Genomic DNA, 21,599 nt, shown 5'->3' with positions numbered 1-21,599 from the left:
ATTAAATAAATAAATTGCGAGAGTATAAAATGTTCGGTTACACCCGAACTTAGCCCTTCATTTATTGTTATAGTAGTGTTTTAATGAATCGTTATTGGCATTTCTTATTAATAAATTCACAAATATTTGAAAATTTACAGCTCTTACATTTTATAATTTTTAAATGCTTTGTTTTTTCGAAAATAATTTTGTCCAATTTTGGTAACAAATTTTCTTTTGGTTGAATTTTAGTTTGAAAAAATGTCTTTGGTATCTAAAGTGCAAATATTATTCTTTAATTTTTATACTCTCGCAACAAAAGTTGCTAAAGAGAGTATTATAGTTTTGTCCACATAACGGTTGTTTGTAAGTCCTAAAACTAAACGAGTTAGATATAGGGTTATATATACCAAAGTGATCAGGGTGATGAGTAAAGTTCAAATCCGGATGTCTGTCTGTCCGTCTGTCCGTCCGTGCAAGCTGTAACTTGAGTAAAAATTGAGATATCTTAACGAAACTTGGAACACGTGTTCCTTGGCACCATAAGAAGGTTAAGTTCGAAGATGGGCGGAATCGGACCACTGCCACGCCCACAAAATGGCGATAACCAAAAACACATAAAGAGCTATAACTAAGCCATAAATAAAGTTATGAAAACAAAATTTGGAACATAGGATCGCAATAGGGAGGGGCACATTTGAATGTAATTTTTTTGGAAAAGTGGGCGTGACCCCGCCCCCAAATATGTTTTTTGTATATATCTTGCAAACAAATAAAGCTATGTAAACCAAACTTTTTGTAGTCGTTTCTTTTAGCCGTTTCCTTATACAGTCCGAAAATGAAAGAAATCGGATAATAACCACGCCCATATCCCATACAAAGGTTAGGTTGCAAATTACTAAAAGTACGTTAACTCACTAACAAGAAACGTCTGAAACACAAAATTTCACAGAAATGATAGCAGAAGGAAGCTGCACTCAGATCTTTTTACAAATTGGAAGATGGGCGTGGCATCGCCCACTTATGGGTCAAAAACCATACCTCAGGAACTACTCAACAGATTTCAATGAAATTCGGTATATAATATTTTATCAACACCCTGATGACATGTGTGGAAAATGGATGAAATCGGTTCACAACCACGACTACTTTCTTTATAACTCAATTTTGAATTCCATCTGAATCCTTAACTTTATAATATATACATTAGGAACCAATGATGATAGCGAAATAAAACTGTACACAAATACAGTATATGATCAGTGGCATCACTTGTGAAAATATTGTCGAAAACGGATTATAACTTTTCAAGGCCCCAGATATCGAACATGTTGAACTCAGCGCCTAAGGTTAAATTTTAACCGAAAATATGGGTAAATCTCTCAGCTAATTTAATGTAATTCAGAGGAAATTGTTTTCTTCCAATAGTGTGTCTCTGTTCCAAAAATTATTAAAATCGGGTCACAACATCTCCTAGCTCCCATATACCTAATTATAGGTTTTTCAAAAATTCGTTGGGCTTTATTACGCATATATGTATTGGTTAATATGTGATATATCTTAGCAAAATTAAGTGAGCGTATAGTATTGGATATAGTGTCCCTTGCTGGTGAAATAGAATTAAATCGGTTCAGGAATTACCTCAGCCCTCATATCTATATATGACGATTTTCGTTGTTCTATTAAACTTTATGCCGAATTTATGGGTAAATTTGTGCGTTATCTTAATAAAATTTCTTCAATAAATTGCGAGAGTATAAAATGTTCGGTTACACCCGAACTTAGCCTTTCCTTACTTGTTGTATATGTTAAATCACACTGATCACTATTCATCGTTATTTCACAAGGTCTACTTTAATTTAATATGCACTTGTACCGAGACAATGTTAAGCGTAGCGAGTTTCGACCGCACTCGACTCAAATTTATTCGCAACTGTCTTGCGACACGCTGTCGCCCCGCTATAACGGTTCTTCTCAGAACTACAAGAATACGCACGATCAAACATAACAGGACTACAAGATGATGCAACACATGACAGTCACTGTCATGAAATTAGGATACAGTGGTGTGCCTAAAAAGCATGCTCATATGCTCACACACACACTCACAACCGTACACATTCAGTTAACTCCGACACGGCCATCCTGACCATTACACGACCTCGTGCAACATTATTAAAACGCTTTGTTTTCATTTAATACTTTTTAATTCAGAAAATATAAACTAATTCAAACAATCATTCAAACAAAAAAAATTAAAGTATCTTCTTAACTTACTTTCTTAATCTAGTACAACTCTATTTTCTTACACTTCATTTTACATTGTCATCAACCTTACATTATAATATCAATGCGCCACACGCCATGATCAAAAAAATTGTTTTACACTTGTGCTTACTTTATTATTATAAATTTCATTATTAGCCCTTCAGCCATCTATTTCTTTTATTAGTTTCTATTTCATTACAGTTTCTTTCAAATCATTTCATCCTTCTTTTCTACTGTATCTTTCAACAGTTTCATTACTGTCTCTTTCAACAGTTTCATTACTCTCTTTCAACAGCTTCATTACTGTCTCTTGCAACAGTTAATTACTGTCTCTTTCAACAGCCTCATTACTGTCTCTTTCAACAGCTTCATTACTGTCTCTTTCAACAGTTTCATTACTGTCTCTTTCAACAGTTTCTCTCATAATCCCCTCATTTAAGTCTTTTTCAAAACTTTCAAATTCAACTGGTACATACTCCTCTGGCATTTTTCTTATGTCATCGTGAGCATATTTATATTTCCTATTATTTGTCAATGACCTGAGCATATATATCTATTCCCCTCTAAAAATTCAGTTATTTGAAAAGGTCCTCTAAACTTTGGGCTTAACTTTGTTTGATGCCTCTCTTCATTTTTCAATAACACAAAATCTCCAACTTTGCATCCAACAACTTTAGCTTTGTTTCTATCAAATCGCGCCTTGTTATATGTGGCTGCAGCTGAAATACTTTGAACTGCCTGTGCTCTTACTTCTGCCAAATCAACCTCTTGGAAATTGTCACAAGGTGGAAGCAACCCCAACGGGCGGGCAACCTTGCCTATAAACAATTCCAAATGGCTTGCCTTTGTCACTCAGCTAACCGTACAGTTTAAAGCTAACTGAATCTCTCCCAATGCATCTTGCCAAGACCGGCTGCTGGTCTCAACTGCAGTTAATAAGTTCTTTAAGCTGCTCATATGCGGTCGACTTGTCCATTCGCTCTACTTGCACCGGTCACAATCAAATGTAAATTTATTTTTTGTTGTGAACAGAATTCGCTAAATATAGTACTGGCGAAACACCTACCCTGGTCTGCTATTACGCGGTTTGGTACTCCAAACAAGGATACAGCTGATTTTACGGCATTTATACAATTTTAAGCGTGTGAGTTAGATACACAAATTTAGTAAAAGCGTCAATTTGAACGATGATATACTCCTTTTGATCAGACTTGCCACTCAACTTCCCAGTTATATCAATGTGGATAGTATTCCAAGGTGTGCTTACTTTTGGTATCGAATGGAGACTAGCCTGAATTTTACCTGAAGAAGACTTTGGCATTTTGCAAGTAATACAATTTTCAACAAATTTTCGAATATACTGGGCCATGTTATCAAACCAATAATAATCATAGACCTTATCTAGTGTCTTCTCCCATCCTAAATGCATGATGGATTCATGAATTTGTTTTATTACAGACCATTTAAATGATCGGGGAACAATTGATAAAGATTCCCAGTTATATCAATGTGGATAGTATGCCAAGGTGTGCTTACTTTTGGTATCGAATGGAGACTAGCCTGAATTTAACCTGAAGAAGACTTTGGCATTTTGCAAGTAATACAATTTTCAACAAATTTTCGAATATACTTGGCCATGTTATCAAACCAATAATAATCATAGACCTTATCTAGTGTCTTCTCCCATCCTAAATGCATGATGGATTCATGAATTTGTTTTATTACAGACCATTTAAATGATCGGGGAACAATTGATAAAGATCGAGTTCTACCATTTCTCTGAGTTTTTCGATATAAAATATCTGCTCTCAACTCATAAGTTTTTGCAATGTCCTTGGGAAGAGTGGGAAGAGAATCTTCCTTCAATTTATTTACGATATTAACTATTTCAGGATCTTGGAGCTGTTCGGCCAAAAGCCAATTACTAGATACTGTGAGGGTCAAAAATAAGTAAACACCAATTTTACTTGTGTTCAAGTCTTTATTACAACGAGGTCTTTGGATAAAAACAAAAAAAAATTGTTTAGGGAATTCAAGGCTTATTTTATAAGAGTTTACTCAGTACTAATTGTAAACAAAAACCAACAACAGAAAAAAAAAATTCACTTAATCTAAAAATAGTCCATTTTTTTCGCGTCAAAAAAAAAGTAAACATGTTTCAAAAAAGATAAAATCTATGTACAAAAACTAAATTTATATAAATTCTAGTATTTCGTTTGCTTTCCTTTGGACTTCAACACCTCACTTAATCTTCTAGGCATGGATTCTGCAAGATTTTTTGTAACTTCTGAAGAGATTTTGGTCCATTCGTCCATTAATGCCTTTTTTAGGTCCTCCTTGCTAGAAATGGTCCTCATTCTGATTTTTCGGTCAAGATGTTCCCAAAGATGCTCATTGGGATTAAGGTCTGGGGACTGCGGAGGGTGATCCAGAGTTTTTGGTGTTCGATATAACAGCCACTCACTAACAAATCCAGTTCCATGAAAGTCCCAATTTTTCAATGCTAGGGGCAACATTAGCTTTCAAAATATTTAGGTAATCAAATTTGTTCATCGTGGATTCAATAAAGACTAAATTTCCAACACCAGATGCTGCCATGCAGCCCCAGACCATAACCGATCCTCCACCATGCTTTACAGTGTTAGTAACACACTTATCATCAAAGGCTTTATTTTTTGGTCTCCAAATTTTAGGAGGTTTTTTCGATCCAAATATTTCGAATTTGCTTTCGTCCGTATACAAAATGTTATTCCAGAAGTTTACAGGTTCATTTATATATTTTTTTGCGAATTCCTAACGCCTTTGTGGATTCCTCTTTGATATGTAAGGCTTTTTGCGTGGTACTCGACCATGAAGACCGCTTTTGTGCAGTGTTCTCCTGATTGTACTGGCACTTATGGGTTTACCCGATGTCTCCGCTATATGTTTTGCAATTTGAACAGCGCTTGAAACAGGATTAGCTTTTACTTCTCGAACTATTGATCGGTCTTCAGTGTCGGTAAGACGTTTTGTTCGGCCGGGCCGCGTTAAATCTTCAACAATTTTATGTTTAGGATATTTATCAATAATTTTTTTTACTGTGCAGTGGTTTCTTCCAACTATTTCTCCAATTTTTCGCAAAGATTCGCCTTTTTTATTTAAATCTAAAATGATTTTTCTCGTTTCAGTGGTTGTTTGCTTACCCATTGCAAATATTGACGATTGATAAACCGTAAAAATGTAATATTTTACTACAAATATTTTTTACTACACCCTCATGCTTGACTAGTAACAATTTCCAAAGAAAATTTGGTGATTCCCGGAATAAGAAGTAAAAAAAAACAAGTTTTGCTGCACCTGTTTACTTTTTTTTGACGCGAAAGAAATGGAGTATTTTTAGTTTAAGTGAATTTTTTTTTCTGTTGTTGGTTTTTGTTTACTATTAGTACTGAGTTAAACTTTTATAATATAAGCCTTGAATTCCCTAAACAAATTTTTTTTTTTTATCCAAAGACTTCGTTGTAATAAAGACTTGAACATAAGTAAAATTGGTGTTTACTTATTTTTGACGCTCACGTATTTCTGTCAAATTAACTTGCTTTTCAGGAACTTTGGAAGTTGTAACAATCAAATCAGATGAAGGCAGATTTCTCGAAAAGAAGTCAACATGAGTCATTCGTTTACCTTCTCTGTATTGTAAGTCGAATGTAAACGACTGTAAATAAGACCACCATCTTTGTACCCTGGGAGTCAGGTCATGCTTACTCTTTGATGCTCTAAGTGAGTTACAGTCAGTAAATACGACAAAATTTCTACCCCATAAGTAATGTAGAAAATGTTTAATAGACAAAACAACTGGATCTCTAATTCGTTTGAATGGTACCGAGACTCAGCAGCCTTGCTAAAATATTCAATGACATGAGACTTATTGTTGATCTTGTGCAATAAGATGGCACCATATCCACGAGCACTTGCATCAGTATGCAATTCGATTGGATACTGCGGATCAAAATTTACTAATACAGGTTTTTGTGTAAGAATAGAAATAACTTTTTGTCTTATTAATTCATGGTCAGGTCTCCAAATATTTTCATTTTTCTCTGAAGTCAGAAGATATAACGGCTTCATAAAACAAGAAAATCCTTTAATAAATTTTCTAAAATAAGGGGCCATCCATAAATTACGTCACACGAATTTAAGGACTTTTTAACACCTCCCCCCCCTCCTTGTCACAAGTTGTCACATTTTGAACTCACCCCCTCTGGCGTGACGTCACCCATTTTCCAATTTTATCGATTTATCATAAAATAAAAAAAAACAGGTTATTTTTTTATTCTTATATTTATTGAATAATCTTTAATAAAATCAACATTTAGTTAAATATCAAAGTACAGAGACAACGAATGACTAGTCAAGAAATAATAGATACTTAATTATGCTGCTGCGTGATCGGCGTGGTACAGAGCAGCCAGTGGTCTAGCACCCAGGAGTGCAGCAGAGCGGGAAACGAATTTGTCTGTGATGTCACAAACAATGTCTCTTCTGAATGATACCCTCCTCCCCTTCAAGGTGTGACGTAATTTATGGATGGCTCCTAAGATGCTAACCCAATAAATTGTCGTAAGGTATGTAGATACCGACTGAGGAGGTGGTAAGGTAGTGAACGCTGCAATTTTATGCGAATTCGGACGAATTTCACCTGAACTTACTTCATATCCCAAACATTGGATTGTTGACTTAAGAAACGAACACTTCTTTATATTGAAGGAAAATCCAGCTTTCGCGAGACAATCAAGAGTAATCTGTAACCTTTCCAAAGCTTCACTTTTCGTTGAAGCAGCCACCATTACATCATCCATATAAACAACCACGAATGTATTTGCCAAGTCTCCTAGTGCTTGCATCACTGTACGCTGAAAAACTGATGGCGCATTCTTGAGCCCAAACGGCATTGCCAAAAAATCATATTGTCCGTCTTGAGTTACAAAAGCAGTACACTTTACTGAATCATCGTGCAAGGGAATTTGGTACTATCCACTTGCCATGTCTAAACATGTAAAATATTTTGCTCCATGAAGCCTGGCTATCTGGTCTGATATAAGGGGCAAAGGATATCTATCTGAGACCGTATTAGAATTTAACACACAAACGATGGGAGCCATCTTTTTTATTAACAAGCATTATAGTACTTGCATATGGTGAGTAACTTGGTTTTATAACTTTACATTCCAATAGTTCCTTGATCTTATCTCGTACTAACTCTCTTTCATTGGGGCTAAGTCTATACGGTCTTCTTTGAACAACTTTTCTTGGATCTACTAATTTATTTTTCATTTCACCCGAACTAACTCTAGACAAAGGAATCCCGTCAACAAAAGATTTTGAATATTTTTCCAGTAAAGATTTTAATTTATCCTTATCTTCCCCAACGAGATCAGTATTTAACTTGAAAAATTTTTGATAATTTGAACAAGAGTTTACAGTTTTTGATCTTACAATTTCGAATCTTCCTGGTATTGATATTCCAATAACAATAATATTTTTGAAATACTCATTGTCCACGACATGGAATAATACTTCAATACAATGATGGTTAATATTTACGTTGCTAAGTATTTGCAATGTTCTACAAATGCTGTCATTGCCAATACCTTTCAGTATCACTACATTATTAATTATTTTCCCATCTAACTTCATACTTATCTCTTGTTTTATTAGACTGCATTCCGCTCCCGAATCAAAAGTTGTCTCACCATGATGCACCATCTCGCCTTTGGGCTCCACCACCTCGCACAGCTCCACTCTTTTTATCCGACGTGTATCCTGGGCCTTGTCCAATTTAGGCTTATTACAATAGGTTGAAATGTGGCCAAGTTCACCGCATTTATAGCATGTTATGCCTTTACTTATCTTAGCGTGTGATGAATAATTTTGTTATTGTTTCTCTCTACATTCCACCATCTTATGGCCAAGCTTCCCACAGAAATTACATTTTATTGTTGTCAACTTCTGTCTCTTTATATCTGGTAGAGAGATTTCGTCTTGCTTATTTTTCCTTTTGTTAAATGTAAATGCCTTTATCTCGGTTTGTAATTCACTTCTGGTGTGCACCTTTGAAGTAAAGGTCAGGCGCTGCAGTCTGCTATCTAAATGAGCTAATTTAGCCAGTGTCACCGAAACTGCAATCTCCTCCACGTCCATCTCACGTCATTTCGCTGTAAGTGACGTCATCATGCGGCTCGCATAAATTGAAAGACATTCACCTTCGGTCGGAGAAATTGTTAACATTGTCAGGAACATAGCCGCTGGTGTTTTTTCACTAGTAAAACGCTGAACAAAAAGTTCTTTGAATTCGGCCCAAATTATGTCTGGATAACAAATTTGCGAAAGCCACTGCGATGCACTACCTTCCATCGCTACACTCAATACCATCACCAAGGCACTGCCTTTTATTATGTTTTCCGTGTGATGTTAAATCACACTGTTCACTATTCATCGTTATTTCACAAGGTCTACTTTGTCTATGTTAATTTAATATGCACTTGTACCGAGACAATGTTAAGCGTAGCGAGTTTCGACCGCACTCGACTCTAAAGTGCCCTGGAGACGATCAAATAATTGCGTCAAACAGTGCATATGTGTTAGTGATGTTCAATCGTGTGTTGCCCGCAAACGTTCAAATTAACACGTCAAACATCAGTTTAGTTTTGAGCTCGTAACGAACGGTCATCATGTCATCGTCGGATGATGATTATCTATTATTGGCATGTGCTGCAATTCTTATGAAAAAAAATTTCTCCATTTTTGTATTATTTTATATTATTTAGTTTATTTTATTATATTTGACTTTACTTTATTATTTTAATTTATTTTATTTTATTTCATTTCATTTTATTTTATTTTAATATATTTGATCTCAGTTTATTTTATTATATCTGATTTTACTTTATTTTATTTTATTATTTTAATTTATTTGATTTGATGTATTTATTTTAAAATTTCAGACTTATTTCAATTCACTTTTTTTCTGCTTCGCTTCACTTCACTTTTCTATGTCCTCTCAGCTTGAAATCTTCCCTGCAAATGAGCTCATGCTTGTCAAACATGAGTGGAGACGATCAAATTATCGTCCGTCAAATAGAAATATCAAAATTTTTTGATTTTCATCGAACAGAGCCGACAACAGGTCGGTGTAGCGTACGTGTAGCCGACGAGAGCCGACGACACCAACACACTTAAAGTGTTTGAAGCAATTATTTGATCGTCTCCACGGCACTTAATTTATTCGCAACTGTCTTGCGACACGCTGTCGCCTCGCTATAACGGTTCTTCTCAGAACTACAAGAATACGCACGATCAAACATAACAGGACTACAAGATGATGCAACACATGACAGTCACTATCATGAAATTAGGATACAGTGGTGTGCCTAAAAAGCATACCCATATGCTCACACACACACTCACAACCGTACACATTCAGTTAACTCCGACATATACTACTACTCCTACTATTTTCTATTTTTAATTTATAAAAATCAATTTCATATGTTTCCATTTCTTCCCCAGTTTACATACTTAAACTTAATTTTCTATTAATTTTAGTTTGTTCATTTGGTCATTATAAAAAAAAATTCCGTCTATTTTATTTTCTTCTTTGGTTATTATATATACAAACATACTTATTTCATTATTTGTTTCCCATCTGATTCAGTAGTATCTTTCACGATGTTTACTGATCTAATCAAATGTTCATTAATTACAATTTGTATGTTTTTATACTCTCGCAACAAAAGTTGCTAAGAGAGTACTATAGTTTTGTTCACATAACGGTTGTTTGTAAGTCATAAAACTAAACGAGTTAGATATAAGGTTATATATAATATATATCAAAATGATCGGGGTGACGAGACGAGTTGAAATCCGAATGTCTGTCTGTCTGTCCGTCCGTCCATCCGTCTGTCCAACGGCAACGTCTGTGCAACGGATAACTTGAGTAAAAATTGAGATATCTTAACGAAACATGGAACACGCATTCCTTGGCGCCCTGAGGAGGTTGCTTTCGAAAATGATCAAAATCGGACCATTGCCACGCCCACAAAATGGGGAAAACCAAAAACACATAAAGTGTCATAACTAAGCCATAAATAAAGTTATAAAGGTAAAATTTGGAAGAAAGGATCGCTCTAGGAAGGGGCATATGTGGATGTACGCTTTATACCGAACATATGGGTCAAATTGTGTGTTATCTTAATAAAATGTCTTCAACATATTGCGAGAGTATAAAATGTTCGGTTGCACCTGAACTTAACCTTTCCTTACTTCTAATCTTTAAGCCGTTGTAAATCGGTCCATTATTAAAAAGTCAATTTTTTTTTTAAAAGGTTATCAAAAACTGGTAAGGAGGGGCTAAGTTTGGGTGCCATCGAACATTTTATTCTCTCGCAATTTCATTATTTAATTTTATTAACATAACAAACAATTTGACTCACAAATTCGGCATATATGTACATATATGGTGGTATATGGAAAGTTTGAAAACCTTAATATTAAGTATGTGGGAGCTAGGGGAAGTTATGACCCGATTCCACTCATTTTTGGCACGGAGACATATTATTAGAAGAAAAACATTCCCTATGAATTTCTTCAAAATATCTGAGAGCCTTACTTATATTTTCGTTAAAAAATTAATTCGAAGCTCTGAGGTCTCTATGGTCGATATATGGGGCCTTGAATACTTATTGTCCGATTTCGGCGATTTTTAGATGGGCGCTGCCTCACTATAAATGCATAATTTGTGCGAAGTTCTGTTCCGATATCTTCACTAGTGCTTACTTTATATATTGTAAAGCAGTGGTCGACAAACTCATACATTCAAATAATTTATTTCGTTGGTGTTTTTTTTTTTGTTTTTAATTTTTTTTATGTTTACAATTTCAGTCGATTTTCTCGTTCAGCAGTTCCGGTGAATCTGGACGCCTCTTCATTTGCATGCTGTATAAGCTTCGTTTCGTGAGTCTTTGCAAGTTTGGTTATTTCGTTTACTACTAAATTCACAGCAAGATCACGGTGAAGGTCAGCAGATGTAACATACCAAGGAGCATTAACTATACTTCTTAGTATCTTATTTTGGAAGCGCTGAATGCAGGCAATACAGTTTTGACTTGAGCAACCCCATAGTTGAGCTCCATAGGCCCAAATTGGCTTTAGTACTTGATTATATATAAACAGCTTGTTTGCGATTGAATGCGTGGATCTCCTACCGACCAGATGGTAAAACTTAGCAAATTTTAAATCAAACTCGCACCTTTTTTTTCTTGACATGCTCTTTCCAGCGAAGCTTTGAATCTAGGGTGATTCCTAGGTACTTAGCATTATTGTGATGTGGTATAGGAGTACCATTTATATAAATGGGATGGTATGATTGTTTTTTTTAAAGTAAAGTCTACGTGCAATGATTTGGAATCGTTTAATTTAATGCGCCACTTGGAAGCCCATTTAGTAATTGCATTGACTGATGTTTGCACTCTATCAAACTTTCGCATTTTCAACGAAATTAACAATTCGGTACAACTGGTCAATTGTTGAATGGTGATCAAGAAAGCCGAACTTATGTACTGGTATAAGGTGTTTTCGACCTATGATTGATTTGAGCTCTTTATAAGAACATTCTCGAAGACTTTCGATAGAGCTGGCAGCAGCGATATAGGCTTATAAGATGTGACATCATATAGTGGTTTACCATGCTTAGGTATCATAATAACTTCAGATACTTTCCAAAGCGATGGAACGTATCTTAAGTATAATGCACTGTTTACATTTTTATACTCTCGCAACAAAAGTTGCTAAGAGAGTATTATAGTTTTGTTCAAAAACTAAACAAGTTAGATATAGGGTTATGTATATCAAATGATCATGGTGACGAGACGAGTCAAATCCGAATGTTTGTCTGTCCGTCCGCCCGTCCATCCGTCCGTGCAACGGATAACTTGAGTAAAAATTGAGATATCTTGATGAAACTTGGAACACATGTTCCTTGGGACCGTGAGAGGGTTGCTTTCGAATATGGGCAAAATTGGACCACTGCCACGGCCACAAAATGGCGAAAACCGAAAATTTGGAATAAAGGATCGCACTAGGAAGGTGCATATTTGGATGTAACTTTTTTGGGGAAGTGGACGTGGCCCCGCCTCCAATTCGGTTATTTGTATATATCTCGCAAACCAATAAAGTTATATAAAGTCGGTTCTCTTACGTACCCCACCACACACCATGAAATTAGTTGAAATCGGATAATAACCACGCCCACCTCCCATACAAAGGTTAGGTTGAAAATTAATAAAAGTGGGTTAACTCACTAACGAAAAACGTCAGAAATACTAAATTTTACAGAAGAAATTGCAGAGGGAAGTTGCACTCAGATTTTTTTTACAAAATGGAAAATGGGCTTGGCATCGCCCACTTATGGGTCTAAAACCATATCTCAGGAACCACTCGACAGATTCGAATGAAATTCGGTATATAATATTTTCTTGACACCCTGATGACACGTGTGGAAAATGAATGAAATCGGTTCACAACCACGACAACTACCCATGCAACTCAATTTTGAACTCCATCTTATTCCTTCACTTTATAATATATTCATAACGAACCAATGAAGATTGCGAAATATAAGTTTACACAAATACTGTATATCATCTGTGGCTTCACTTAGGAAAATATTTTCGAAATCGGACTATAGCTTTTCAAACCCCGAATATAAAGAATTCAGTGCCTCAGTCATGGTAATTTTTCGCCGAAAATTTCGGTAAATTTCTCAGATATCTTAATTTAATTCAGAGGAAATATTTTTCTTCTAATAGTGTGTGTCTCAGTACCAGAAATGGTTAAAATCGGGTTATAACTTCAACCAGCTCTCATATACCTAATTATAGGATTTTAAAATTGGGTCAAATTGTGTGTTATCTTATTAAAAATATATCAATAAATTGTGAGAGTATAAAATGTTCGGTTGCACCCGAACTTAGCCTTTTCTTATTTGTTTTTATTCAATTCTTTGGTAGATTGCGTAATAGTTCTCCGGTTATTAAATCAAACTCAGGAGTTTTTTTGAACCTTGCCTTACTGATAAGACTTTTAATTTCTTTACTAGCAACTGAAGAAATGCTGACGAGTGGATCCAATCAACTATTTTCACGGTTAAGCTCATGTCCATTTTTAGGTGTAAATGTGTTTTTCAAATTATTCGCAAATACTGCAGCTTTTTGTGCATTCGTTTTGGCCCATTCAGTTTCGTTTAATTTTATTGGTGCGACATGTTTTATTTGTATATTAATATTCCTTGCAGCTTTCCAGAGCAAATAATCGGTAGATTTATTAACAGTGAGTTTGGACAAATATGTTTTTAAGGAATAGTTTCAAACTTAGTTCTTAGTTCCGCTGTACATCTATTAAGCTCAGTTTTAAGAGCAGCCGACCTAGTTTGCTGCCAACTTCGTCGTGCGTTTTTTATGGTTACCATCTAAAATGTATTTTGAGAATTTGTTTCCACTTAGCTTCACGCGAATATTCGGTGTACTGTTCCACGCAGCATTTTGAATTCTTCTCTTCTTGACTGGCGTAGACACCGCTTACGCGGTTATTGCCGAGTCCACAACAGCGCGCCACGAATCTCTCCTTTTGTCAGTTTGGCGCCAATTGGTTATACCAAGCGAAGCCAGGTCCCTCTCCACCTGGCCCTTCCATCGGAGCGGAGGTCTTCCTCTTCCTCGGCTTCCACCAGCGGGTACTGCATCGAATACTTTCAGAGCTGGAGCACTTACATCCATTCGAACAACATGACCAAGCCAGCGTAGCCGCTGCCTTTTTATTCGCTGGACTATGTCTATGTCTCATCACTCCCTCTTCCGCGGTATTCGCAGTTGCCAATGTTTAAGGGACTATAAATCTTCAGCAAAACCTTTCTCTCGAAAACTCCTAGTGCCGTCTCATCGGATGTTGACACCGTCCACGCTTCTGCACCATAAAGTAGGACGGGAATGATGAGAGACTTGTAGAGTTTGGTTTTTCTTCGTCGAGAGAGGACTTTACTTTTCAATTGCCTACTTAGTCCATAGTAGCACCTGTTGGCAAGAGTGATTCTGCGTTGGATTTCCAGGCTGACATTGTTATTGCTGTTAATGCTGGTTCCCAGGTAGACGAAATTATCTACAACTTCAAAGTTATGACTGTCAACAGTGACGTGGGAGCCAAGACCCGAATGCGCTGACTGTTTGTTTGACGACAGGAGATATTTCGTCTTGTCCTCGTTCACCACCAGACCCATACGCTTCGCTTCCTTATCCTGTCTGGAAAAAGCAGAACTAACGGGTGTTGTTTCCAATAATATCGATATTATCGGCGTACGCCAGTAGCTGTACACTCTTATAGAAGATTGTACCTTCTCTATTTAGCTCTGCAGCTCGTATTATTTTCTCCAGCATCAGGTTAAAGAAATCACACGAGAGTGAGTCACCTTGTCTGAAACCTCGTCTGGTATCGAACGGCTCGGAGAGGTCCTTTCCGATCTTGACGGAGCTTTTGGTGTTGCTCAACTTCAGCTTACACAGCCGTATTAGTTTTGTGGGGATACCAAATTCAGACATCTCGGCATAAAGGCAGCTCCTTTTCGTTCTGTCGAAAGCAGCTTTAAAGTCGACAAAGAGGTGGTGTGTGTCGATCCTATTTTCACGGGTCTTCTCCAAAATTTAGCGCATGGTGAATACCTGGCCTGTTGCTGATTTTCCAGGTCTAAAGCCACACTGATAAGGTCCAATCAGTTAGTTGACGGTGGACTTTAGTCTTTCACATAGTACGCTCGACAGAACCTTATACGCGATGATGAGGAGGCTTATCCCACGGTAATTGGCACAAATTGTGGGGTCTCCCTTTTGTGTATTGGGCAGAGTACACTGAGATTCCAATCGTCAGGCATGCTTTCTTCCGACCATATTCTGCAAAGAAGCTGATGCAAGCATCTTTTCAGCTCTTCGGCGCCGTATTTGAATAGCTCGGCCGGTAATCCATCGGCCCCCGCCACCTTATTGTTCTGCAAGCGGGTATGTGCTATTTGAATTTCTTCACGGTCGGGTAATGGAAAATCAAATCGTCGTCGATTGGGGAATCGGGTTCGCCATCTCCTGGTGTTTTACTTTCACTGCCATTCAGCAGGCTGGAGAAGTGTTCCCTCCACAAACTCAATATACTCTGGTCATCAATAACTAGATCACCTCTGGGGGTCCTACAGGAGTGTGCTCCGGTCTTGAAACCTTCAGTTAGTCGCCGGATCTTTTCGTAAAATTTTCGAGCATTACCCCTGTCGGCCAGCTTGTCGAGATCTTCATATTCACGCATTTCGGCCTCTCTCTTTTTTGTCTGCAAATGCGTCTCGCTTCCCTCTTCAGCTCTCGGTATCTTTCCCATCCCGCTCGTGTTCGATCGCAACATTGCGAAGTAGGCAGTCTGTTTTCTCTCCACTGCGAGACGACAATCCTCATCATACCAGCTGTTTTTCTGACTTTTCCGAAAGCCAATGGTTTCGGTTGCAGCTGTACGTAAGGAGTTTGATATGCCATCCCACAGTTCCCTTATACCGAGATGCTGATGAGTGCTCTCAGAGAGCAGGAGTGCAAGTCGAGTAGAAAATCGTTCGGCTGTCGGTTGTGATTGCAGCTTCTCGATGTCGAACCTTCCTTGTGTTTGTTGACGTGTGCGCTTTTCTACACAGAGGCGGGTGCGTATCTTAGCTGCTACAAGATAGTGGTCCGAGTCGATGTTGGGACCACGAAGCGTACGCACATCAAAAACACTGGAGACATGTCGTCCATCTATCACAACATGATCGATCTGGTTGCGAGTGATTCGATCCGGGGACAGCCAAGTAGCTTGATGGATTTTCTTATGCTGGAATCTAGTACTACAGATGACCATATTTCGGGCCCCGGCGAAGTCGATCAGCCTCTGACCGTTTGGTGATGTTTCGTCATGGAGGCTGAATTTTCCGACTGTTGTGCCAAAGACACCTTCTTTACCCACCCTAGCGTTGAAATCGCCAAGCACGATTTTGACATCGTGGCGGGGGCAGCGTTCATAGGTACGTTCTAGGCGCTCATAGAAGGTATCTTTGATCACTTCGTCCTTCTCTTCCGTCGGGGCGTGGGCGCAAATCAGCGATATGTTGAAGAACCTCGCTTTGATGCGGATTGTGGCTAGAACGAACATTAATTAACCTAAATAACGTGTTTCAATTATCATTGAACATGCATTCTTTTAAGTATTAGCAAAACTGTGGTGCTATAAAACATAAATTTGTATTCATAAATAAATACACAAACATATATACATATATGCAACAAGCATACATTATATGTTGCACGCATACATGCCGATTCTTCAACAACATCTTTATTTAGTAAATTAGTATAGGATGACTTTTGTCATTTTTTGTTTGGGAGGTTCTTTTGCATGCATAATAGTGGCTTTATGACATTATTCCAAAATCTCAACAACTTGTTAAACAAAACTGTGAATATTTGACATAAATCGAATCTTTCTAGCAGTGCTAAATAAAACCTTTCATTAATGCAAAATTGTTGAATTTCTTTATACTAGACTTAAATTATCACCATGATGAATTGTTAGTTTAGTCAAATGTGATTCACTGTATTTTATATGGAAAACAGACGAATTCAAATTTTATGCTCTAAAGAAATTAAAAAAGAAAAAAATGTATTTTAGTATAATTCGAAAGAAGTAGAAAGAATCGGCCAAATATGGCTGATGCCGATGCTCAATTTAGTGGCCGATACTGGCCGATGCCGATACCAAGGCCGATTAATCGGTCGGTCTCTACTTATTTTACCCATTGTGCCGATAGAAATTGCAATGCGTTGCGTAATTTATGTCAGGTACATATGCGAGCCCAAAAAAAAAACGATTCACGTATTAATTAGCGGCTATTTGGTTCTCGTACTCGTTCTGTTCACCACTCTTGTTCTCGTAATAGCCCGTCGCAAGTGTTCCTCACGCTGTTACTGAGCTTCTTGTACACGACTTCTGCTGACCTTATGCTTTGAGCTTCGTTTCTTGCCGATATTCGCCATTCCTTGAGTTTTTTCTTGAGTCTTTCAGTACGTTTACGTTGCGCTTCCCTGCTTGGCCCATTGTTTAGGATTACTTTATTAAATATTTTATTGACTTCTATTTTTAACACACACGTTCAACGTTAAAAAATTGTCGAATAAATGAAACGTTTTGATTTTTAACGTATCGCAATCGATTGGATACTTACTCACTCCATCCGACAATTTACCTTACAGCACTATATGTTAGATTATTACTGTACTTAAATATATTTATTACATTTTATTATTTATATATATATTCCTATTCATCGTTCCATCGTCTGCGGTATTCGCAATTGCCATTGTTCAAAGGACCATAAATATTTCGCATACCATTTCTCTCGAAAACTTTCAGTGTCGTCTTATCGGACGTCGACATCATTCACGCTTCTGCACCATAAAGCAGGACGGTAATAATGAGCGACTTGTAGAGTTTGGTTTTAGTTCGTCGAGAGAGGACTTTACTTTTCAACTGCCTACTCAATCCAAGGTAGCACCAAAGCTATGAGCCAAAACGATAATGCGCTGATTGGTTGTTTTATGACAGGAGATATTTCGTCTTGTCTCATTTATTATCAGACTCATTCACATTGCTTCCTTATCTAGTCTGGAAAAAACGGAACTAACGATGCGATTGATGAGACAAATGATATCATTATCATCGGCGTACGCCAGCAACTTTAAACTCTTATGGTGTATTGTACCCTTCCTATTTAGCGTTACAGCACATGTTATTTTCTACAGAAATATATTGAAGAAGTCGCAGTGATCGGCGATCTTGACCAAGGTTTTGGTGTTGCTCAACGTCAGCCGTATTATTGTTTTGAGGCCATACCAAATACAGACATATTGGCATAAAGCTCCTTTTCGTGCTATATAACGGAATTTTAAACTCAATAAAAAGGTGGTGTGTGTCGATCTTCCTTTGGGTTGGAGTAGTGTTCACTCCATAAACCCAGTATGTCCATACATACATAAGTCACCAGATTACCTCCTTGGTTCCTACGTGAAACCGTGTGGGAATCGCCTCATCTTGTCAATTCAAGCACCATTCGTGTGTGTCTGCAAATGCGTCTCGCTTCTCTTGAGCTCTCGATATCCGCACCACCACAACACGGCCGATTGTAACATTGTGAGATATGCAGTCGGTTTTCTCTCCAGCGAAACGACAATTCTCATCGTACCAGCTATATTTTTATACTCTCGCATCAAAGTTGCAAAGAGAGTATTATAGTTTTGTTCACATAACGGTTGTTCGTAACACCCAAAACTAAACGAGTTAGATATAGGTATACCAAAGTGATCAGGGTGAAGAGGGGAGTTCAAATCCGGATGTCTGTCTGTCTGTCCGTTCGTCTGTGCAAGCTGTAACTTGAGTAAAAATTAAGATATCTTGATGAAACTTGACACACTAGGAATGTTGCTTTCGAAAATGGGCAAAATCGGACCACTGCCACGTCCTCAAAATGGCGAAAACCGAAAACACTTAAAGTGCCGTAACTAAGCCATAAATAAAGTTATAAAAGTAAAATTTAGTACACGGGATCGCATTAGGAAGTGGAATACCCGGATGTAATTTTTCTTCAAATTGGGCGTGGCCCCGCCCCCAAATAGGTTTTTTGTATATATCTTGCAAACCAAACTTTCTGCAGTCGTTTCTTTTAGACATTTTCTTATACAGTCCAAAAATGAAAGAAATCGGATAATAACCACGCCCACCTCCCATACAAAGGTTATGTTGAAAACTACTAAAAGTGAGTTAACTCACTAACGAAAAACGTCCGAAACATTAAATTTTACATAAGAAATAGCAGATGGAAGCTGCACTCAGATTTTTTTACAAAATGGAAAATGGGCGTGGAGTCGCCCACTTATGTGTCAAAAACCATATCTCAGGAACTACTCCACCGATTTCAATGAAATTCGGTATGTAATATTTTCTTGACACCCATATAACTAAATTTTGATTCCATCTGATTCATTCACTTTATAATATATACATAAGGATCTGATGAAGATAGTACAATAAAACTTTACACAAATACTATATATCATCTGTAGCTTTTCGAAATCGAACTATAACGTTTCAACATCCCGGATATCACCATGAAGAACTCAGTGCTTAAGGGTAATTTTTCACCGAAAATATCGGCAAATCTTTCAGATATTCTAATTTAATTCAGAGGAAATTTTTTTCATTTAGAAAGTTGTGAAGGACACAACAGGCCTTTATTATTGAATAGGCATTCCTGAGAGAGTTGTCAATTCCTTTTCCAATTCATCGAAAGCGGGCCTTGAGGTGTCCAAAAGCATTTTCGACAACTCTACGTGCTTTCGAAAGAGCGTAATTGAATACCTTCTTACGATGAATTTGATTTACGCTACATGGATACGGATTCATCAATTGTTTGCTAAATCGAAAAGCCGAATCCCCAATAATAAATACAGGCACATTTACTCCTGAAATTTCTCGAGACATTTCTCTTAGTAAAGGACAATTCTCAATTTCTCGTTTAAGTGACGACGTCTCATAAATTTGAAAATACATTGCATACATTACATACAGCCTTGGCCAAAAGTATTAGGCACCCCACTAATTACTGAATTTTTTGTTTTAACAAGTGAAATAATGAAGTTTTATTATTTTATAAGTATTATTATTATTTTTTTTATTTTACATTAAAAAAAAATAAAAAAAAAATATAAAATATTTTATGAAATTCTTAAAAATGACAATTTTTAGTTTTAGCTTAATTTTTTTTAATACTTTTAATATTACACAATTTATTCATTTAATCAACAGTTAAATACCCATGTAAGACATTTACAAAAAGAAGTGGTAACTTTGATAGCCACATTTGAGAATACTTGTATTTTAATGGGGTGCCTAATACTTTTGGTCAAGGCTGTATATACTTCTATGTATAATGAGTTTCCATATTTTACTTTGCATCAATTAATGCCATTAAAACGGTGGAATACCACCATTTGTAATTGTAATAATCTACAGCTTGTCCAGATGATGGGTGAACCTCAATCTGGCATCCGTCTGTAAACAATTATTAGATCAACGTTGTAAATTTAAGAATTTATAACTAATATTTACCAATTGCTCCAAAGCATTGTGGGAATTCCAATACCTCGAAACCATTCTCCAATTCTGTTATGTTTTCTCTATTTTGTGGAGACATTTTGAAACAGGATGGTTGTAGTAGTCTCCAGATTTCAGTGCACAATTCCAGCAAAATTTCACAAACCGTAGATTTTCCTACCCCGAACATATTAGCGATACTCTGCAAATGAGCCTAAAGCAAATATTGCTGTAGAAAATCTTTTCTCCATCAACACTCTTTAAGAATCATCGTTGCGCAAGGTATTTATCAGGCTTTTCAAAGCCAATACCTTCATTATTAAAATTTTCTTGTCGTGATTCTATAAAACACGATCATTAATAATTATTATAACCAAATATTAAAGATTTTAAAACTTACCATTGTCGTTGCTCAAAATATAAACAAACAAATAAATTTGTAAATTGTCAATGAAAACACAACGAAAACACAAAATGTTCCACAATCCACAAATTTTGTTTTCAAGTGGTTTTCAATGTCGGTCCGAACGTAGTATAAGATGTATTCCAAATTGTATTCAAGCGATGACAAAATGAAAATAAAACAAGTAAGGAAAGGCTAAGTTCGTGTGCAACCGAACATTTTTTACTCGCTCAATTTATTGATATAATTTTATAGAGATAACACAATTCAACCCATATATTCGGCATAAAGTTCAATAGAATAACGAAAATCATCATAAATAGTATATGGGGACTGAGGTAATTCCTGAATCGATTTAACTCGTTTTCCCCACCAAGATACACTATATCGAAGACTATACGCTTACTTAATTTTATATTAGCTATTATTAGGTATATGGGATCTGGGGGAAGTTATGACCTGATTTTAACAATTTTTGGTACAGAGACAAACTCTTATAAGAACAAATTTCAGAGAGAATGAATTATATTAAAATATCTGAGAGATTTACCTATATTTTCGGTGAAAAATTACCCTTAGGCACTGAGTTCTTCATGTTCGATATCAGGGGTCTTGAAAAGTCATGGTCCCACTTTTCCAAAAAAATTACATCAAATGTGTCCTTCCTAATGCGATCGTATGTTCCAAATTTTATATAAAATTTTCATGCCCTTCC

At 36.6% G+C, this 21,599-nt stretch overlaps 2 protein-coding genes across 3 annotated transcripts in view; one reads left to right on the top strand and one right to left on the bottom strand.

Annotated features, from left to right (window-relative positions):
• The window catches only part of LOC105219897 (uncharacterized), a 201,268-nt gene that overhangs the window by 144,150 nt on the left and 35,519 nt on the right, over positions 1–21,599 (top strand). The gene's annotated exons all lie outside the window — the stretch shown is intronic.
• Positions 7,014–8,512, bottom strand: LOC128920369 (uncharacterized). The gene has a single exon (XM_054227507.1). It carries the CDS (start codon positions 7,990–7,992, stop codon positions 7,357–7,359), a length of 636 nt encoding a protein of 211 aa, XP_054083482.1. The 5' UTR covers positions 7,993–8,512; the 3' UTR covers positions 7,014–7,356.

This window comes from Zeugodacus cucurbitae, chromosome 3, assembly GCF_028554725.1.
Source record: "Zeugodacus cucurbitae isolate PBARC_wt_2022May chromosome 3, idZeuCucr1.2, whole genome shotgun sequence".
Classification (NCBI taxonomy): domain Eukaryota; kingdom Metazoa; phylum Arthropoda; class Insecta; order Diptera; family Tephritidae; genus Zeugodacus; species Zeugodacus cucurbitae.
The sequence above is the reverse complement of the archived record's forward strand: the minus strand, read 5'-3'. Positions and strand labels throughout refer to the sequence as shown.

Excerpts from the sequence above, each read along its gene's own strand:
- LOC128920369 (XM_054227507.1), bottom strand. The coding sequence starts at position 7,992 with ATGGTGCATCATGGTGAGACAACTTTTGATTCGGGAGCGGAATGCAGT.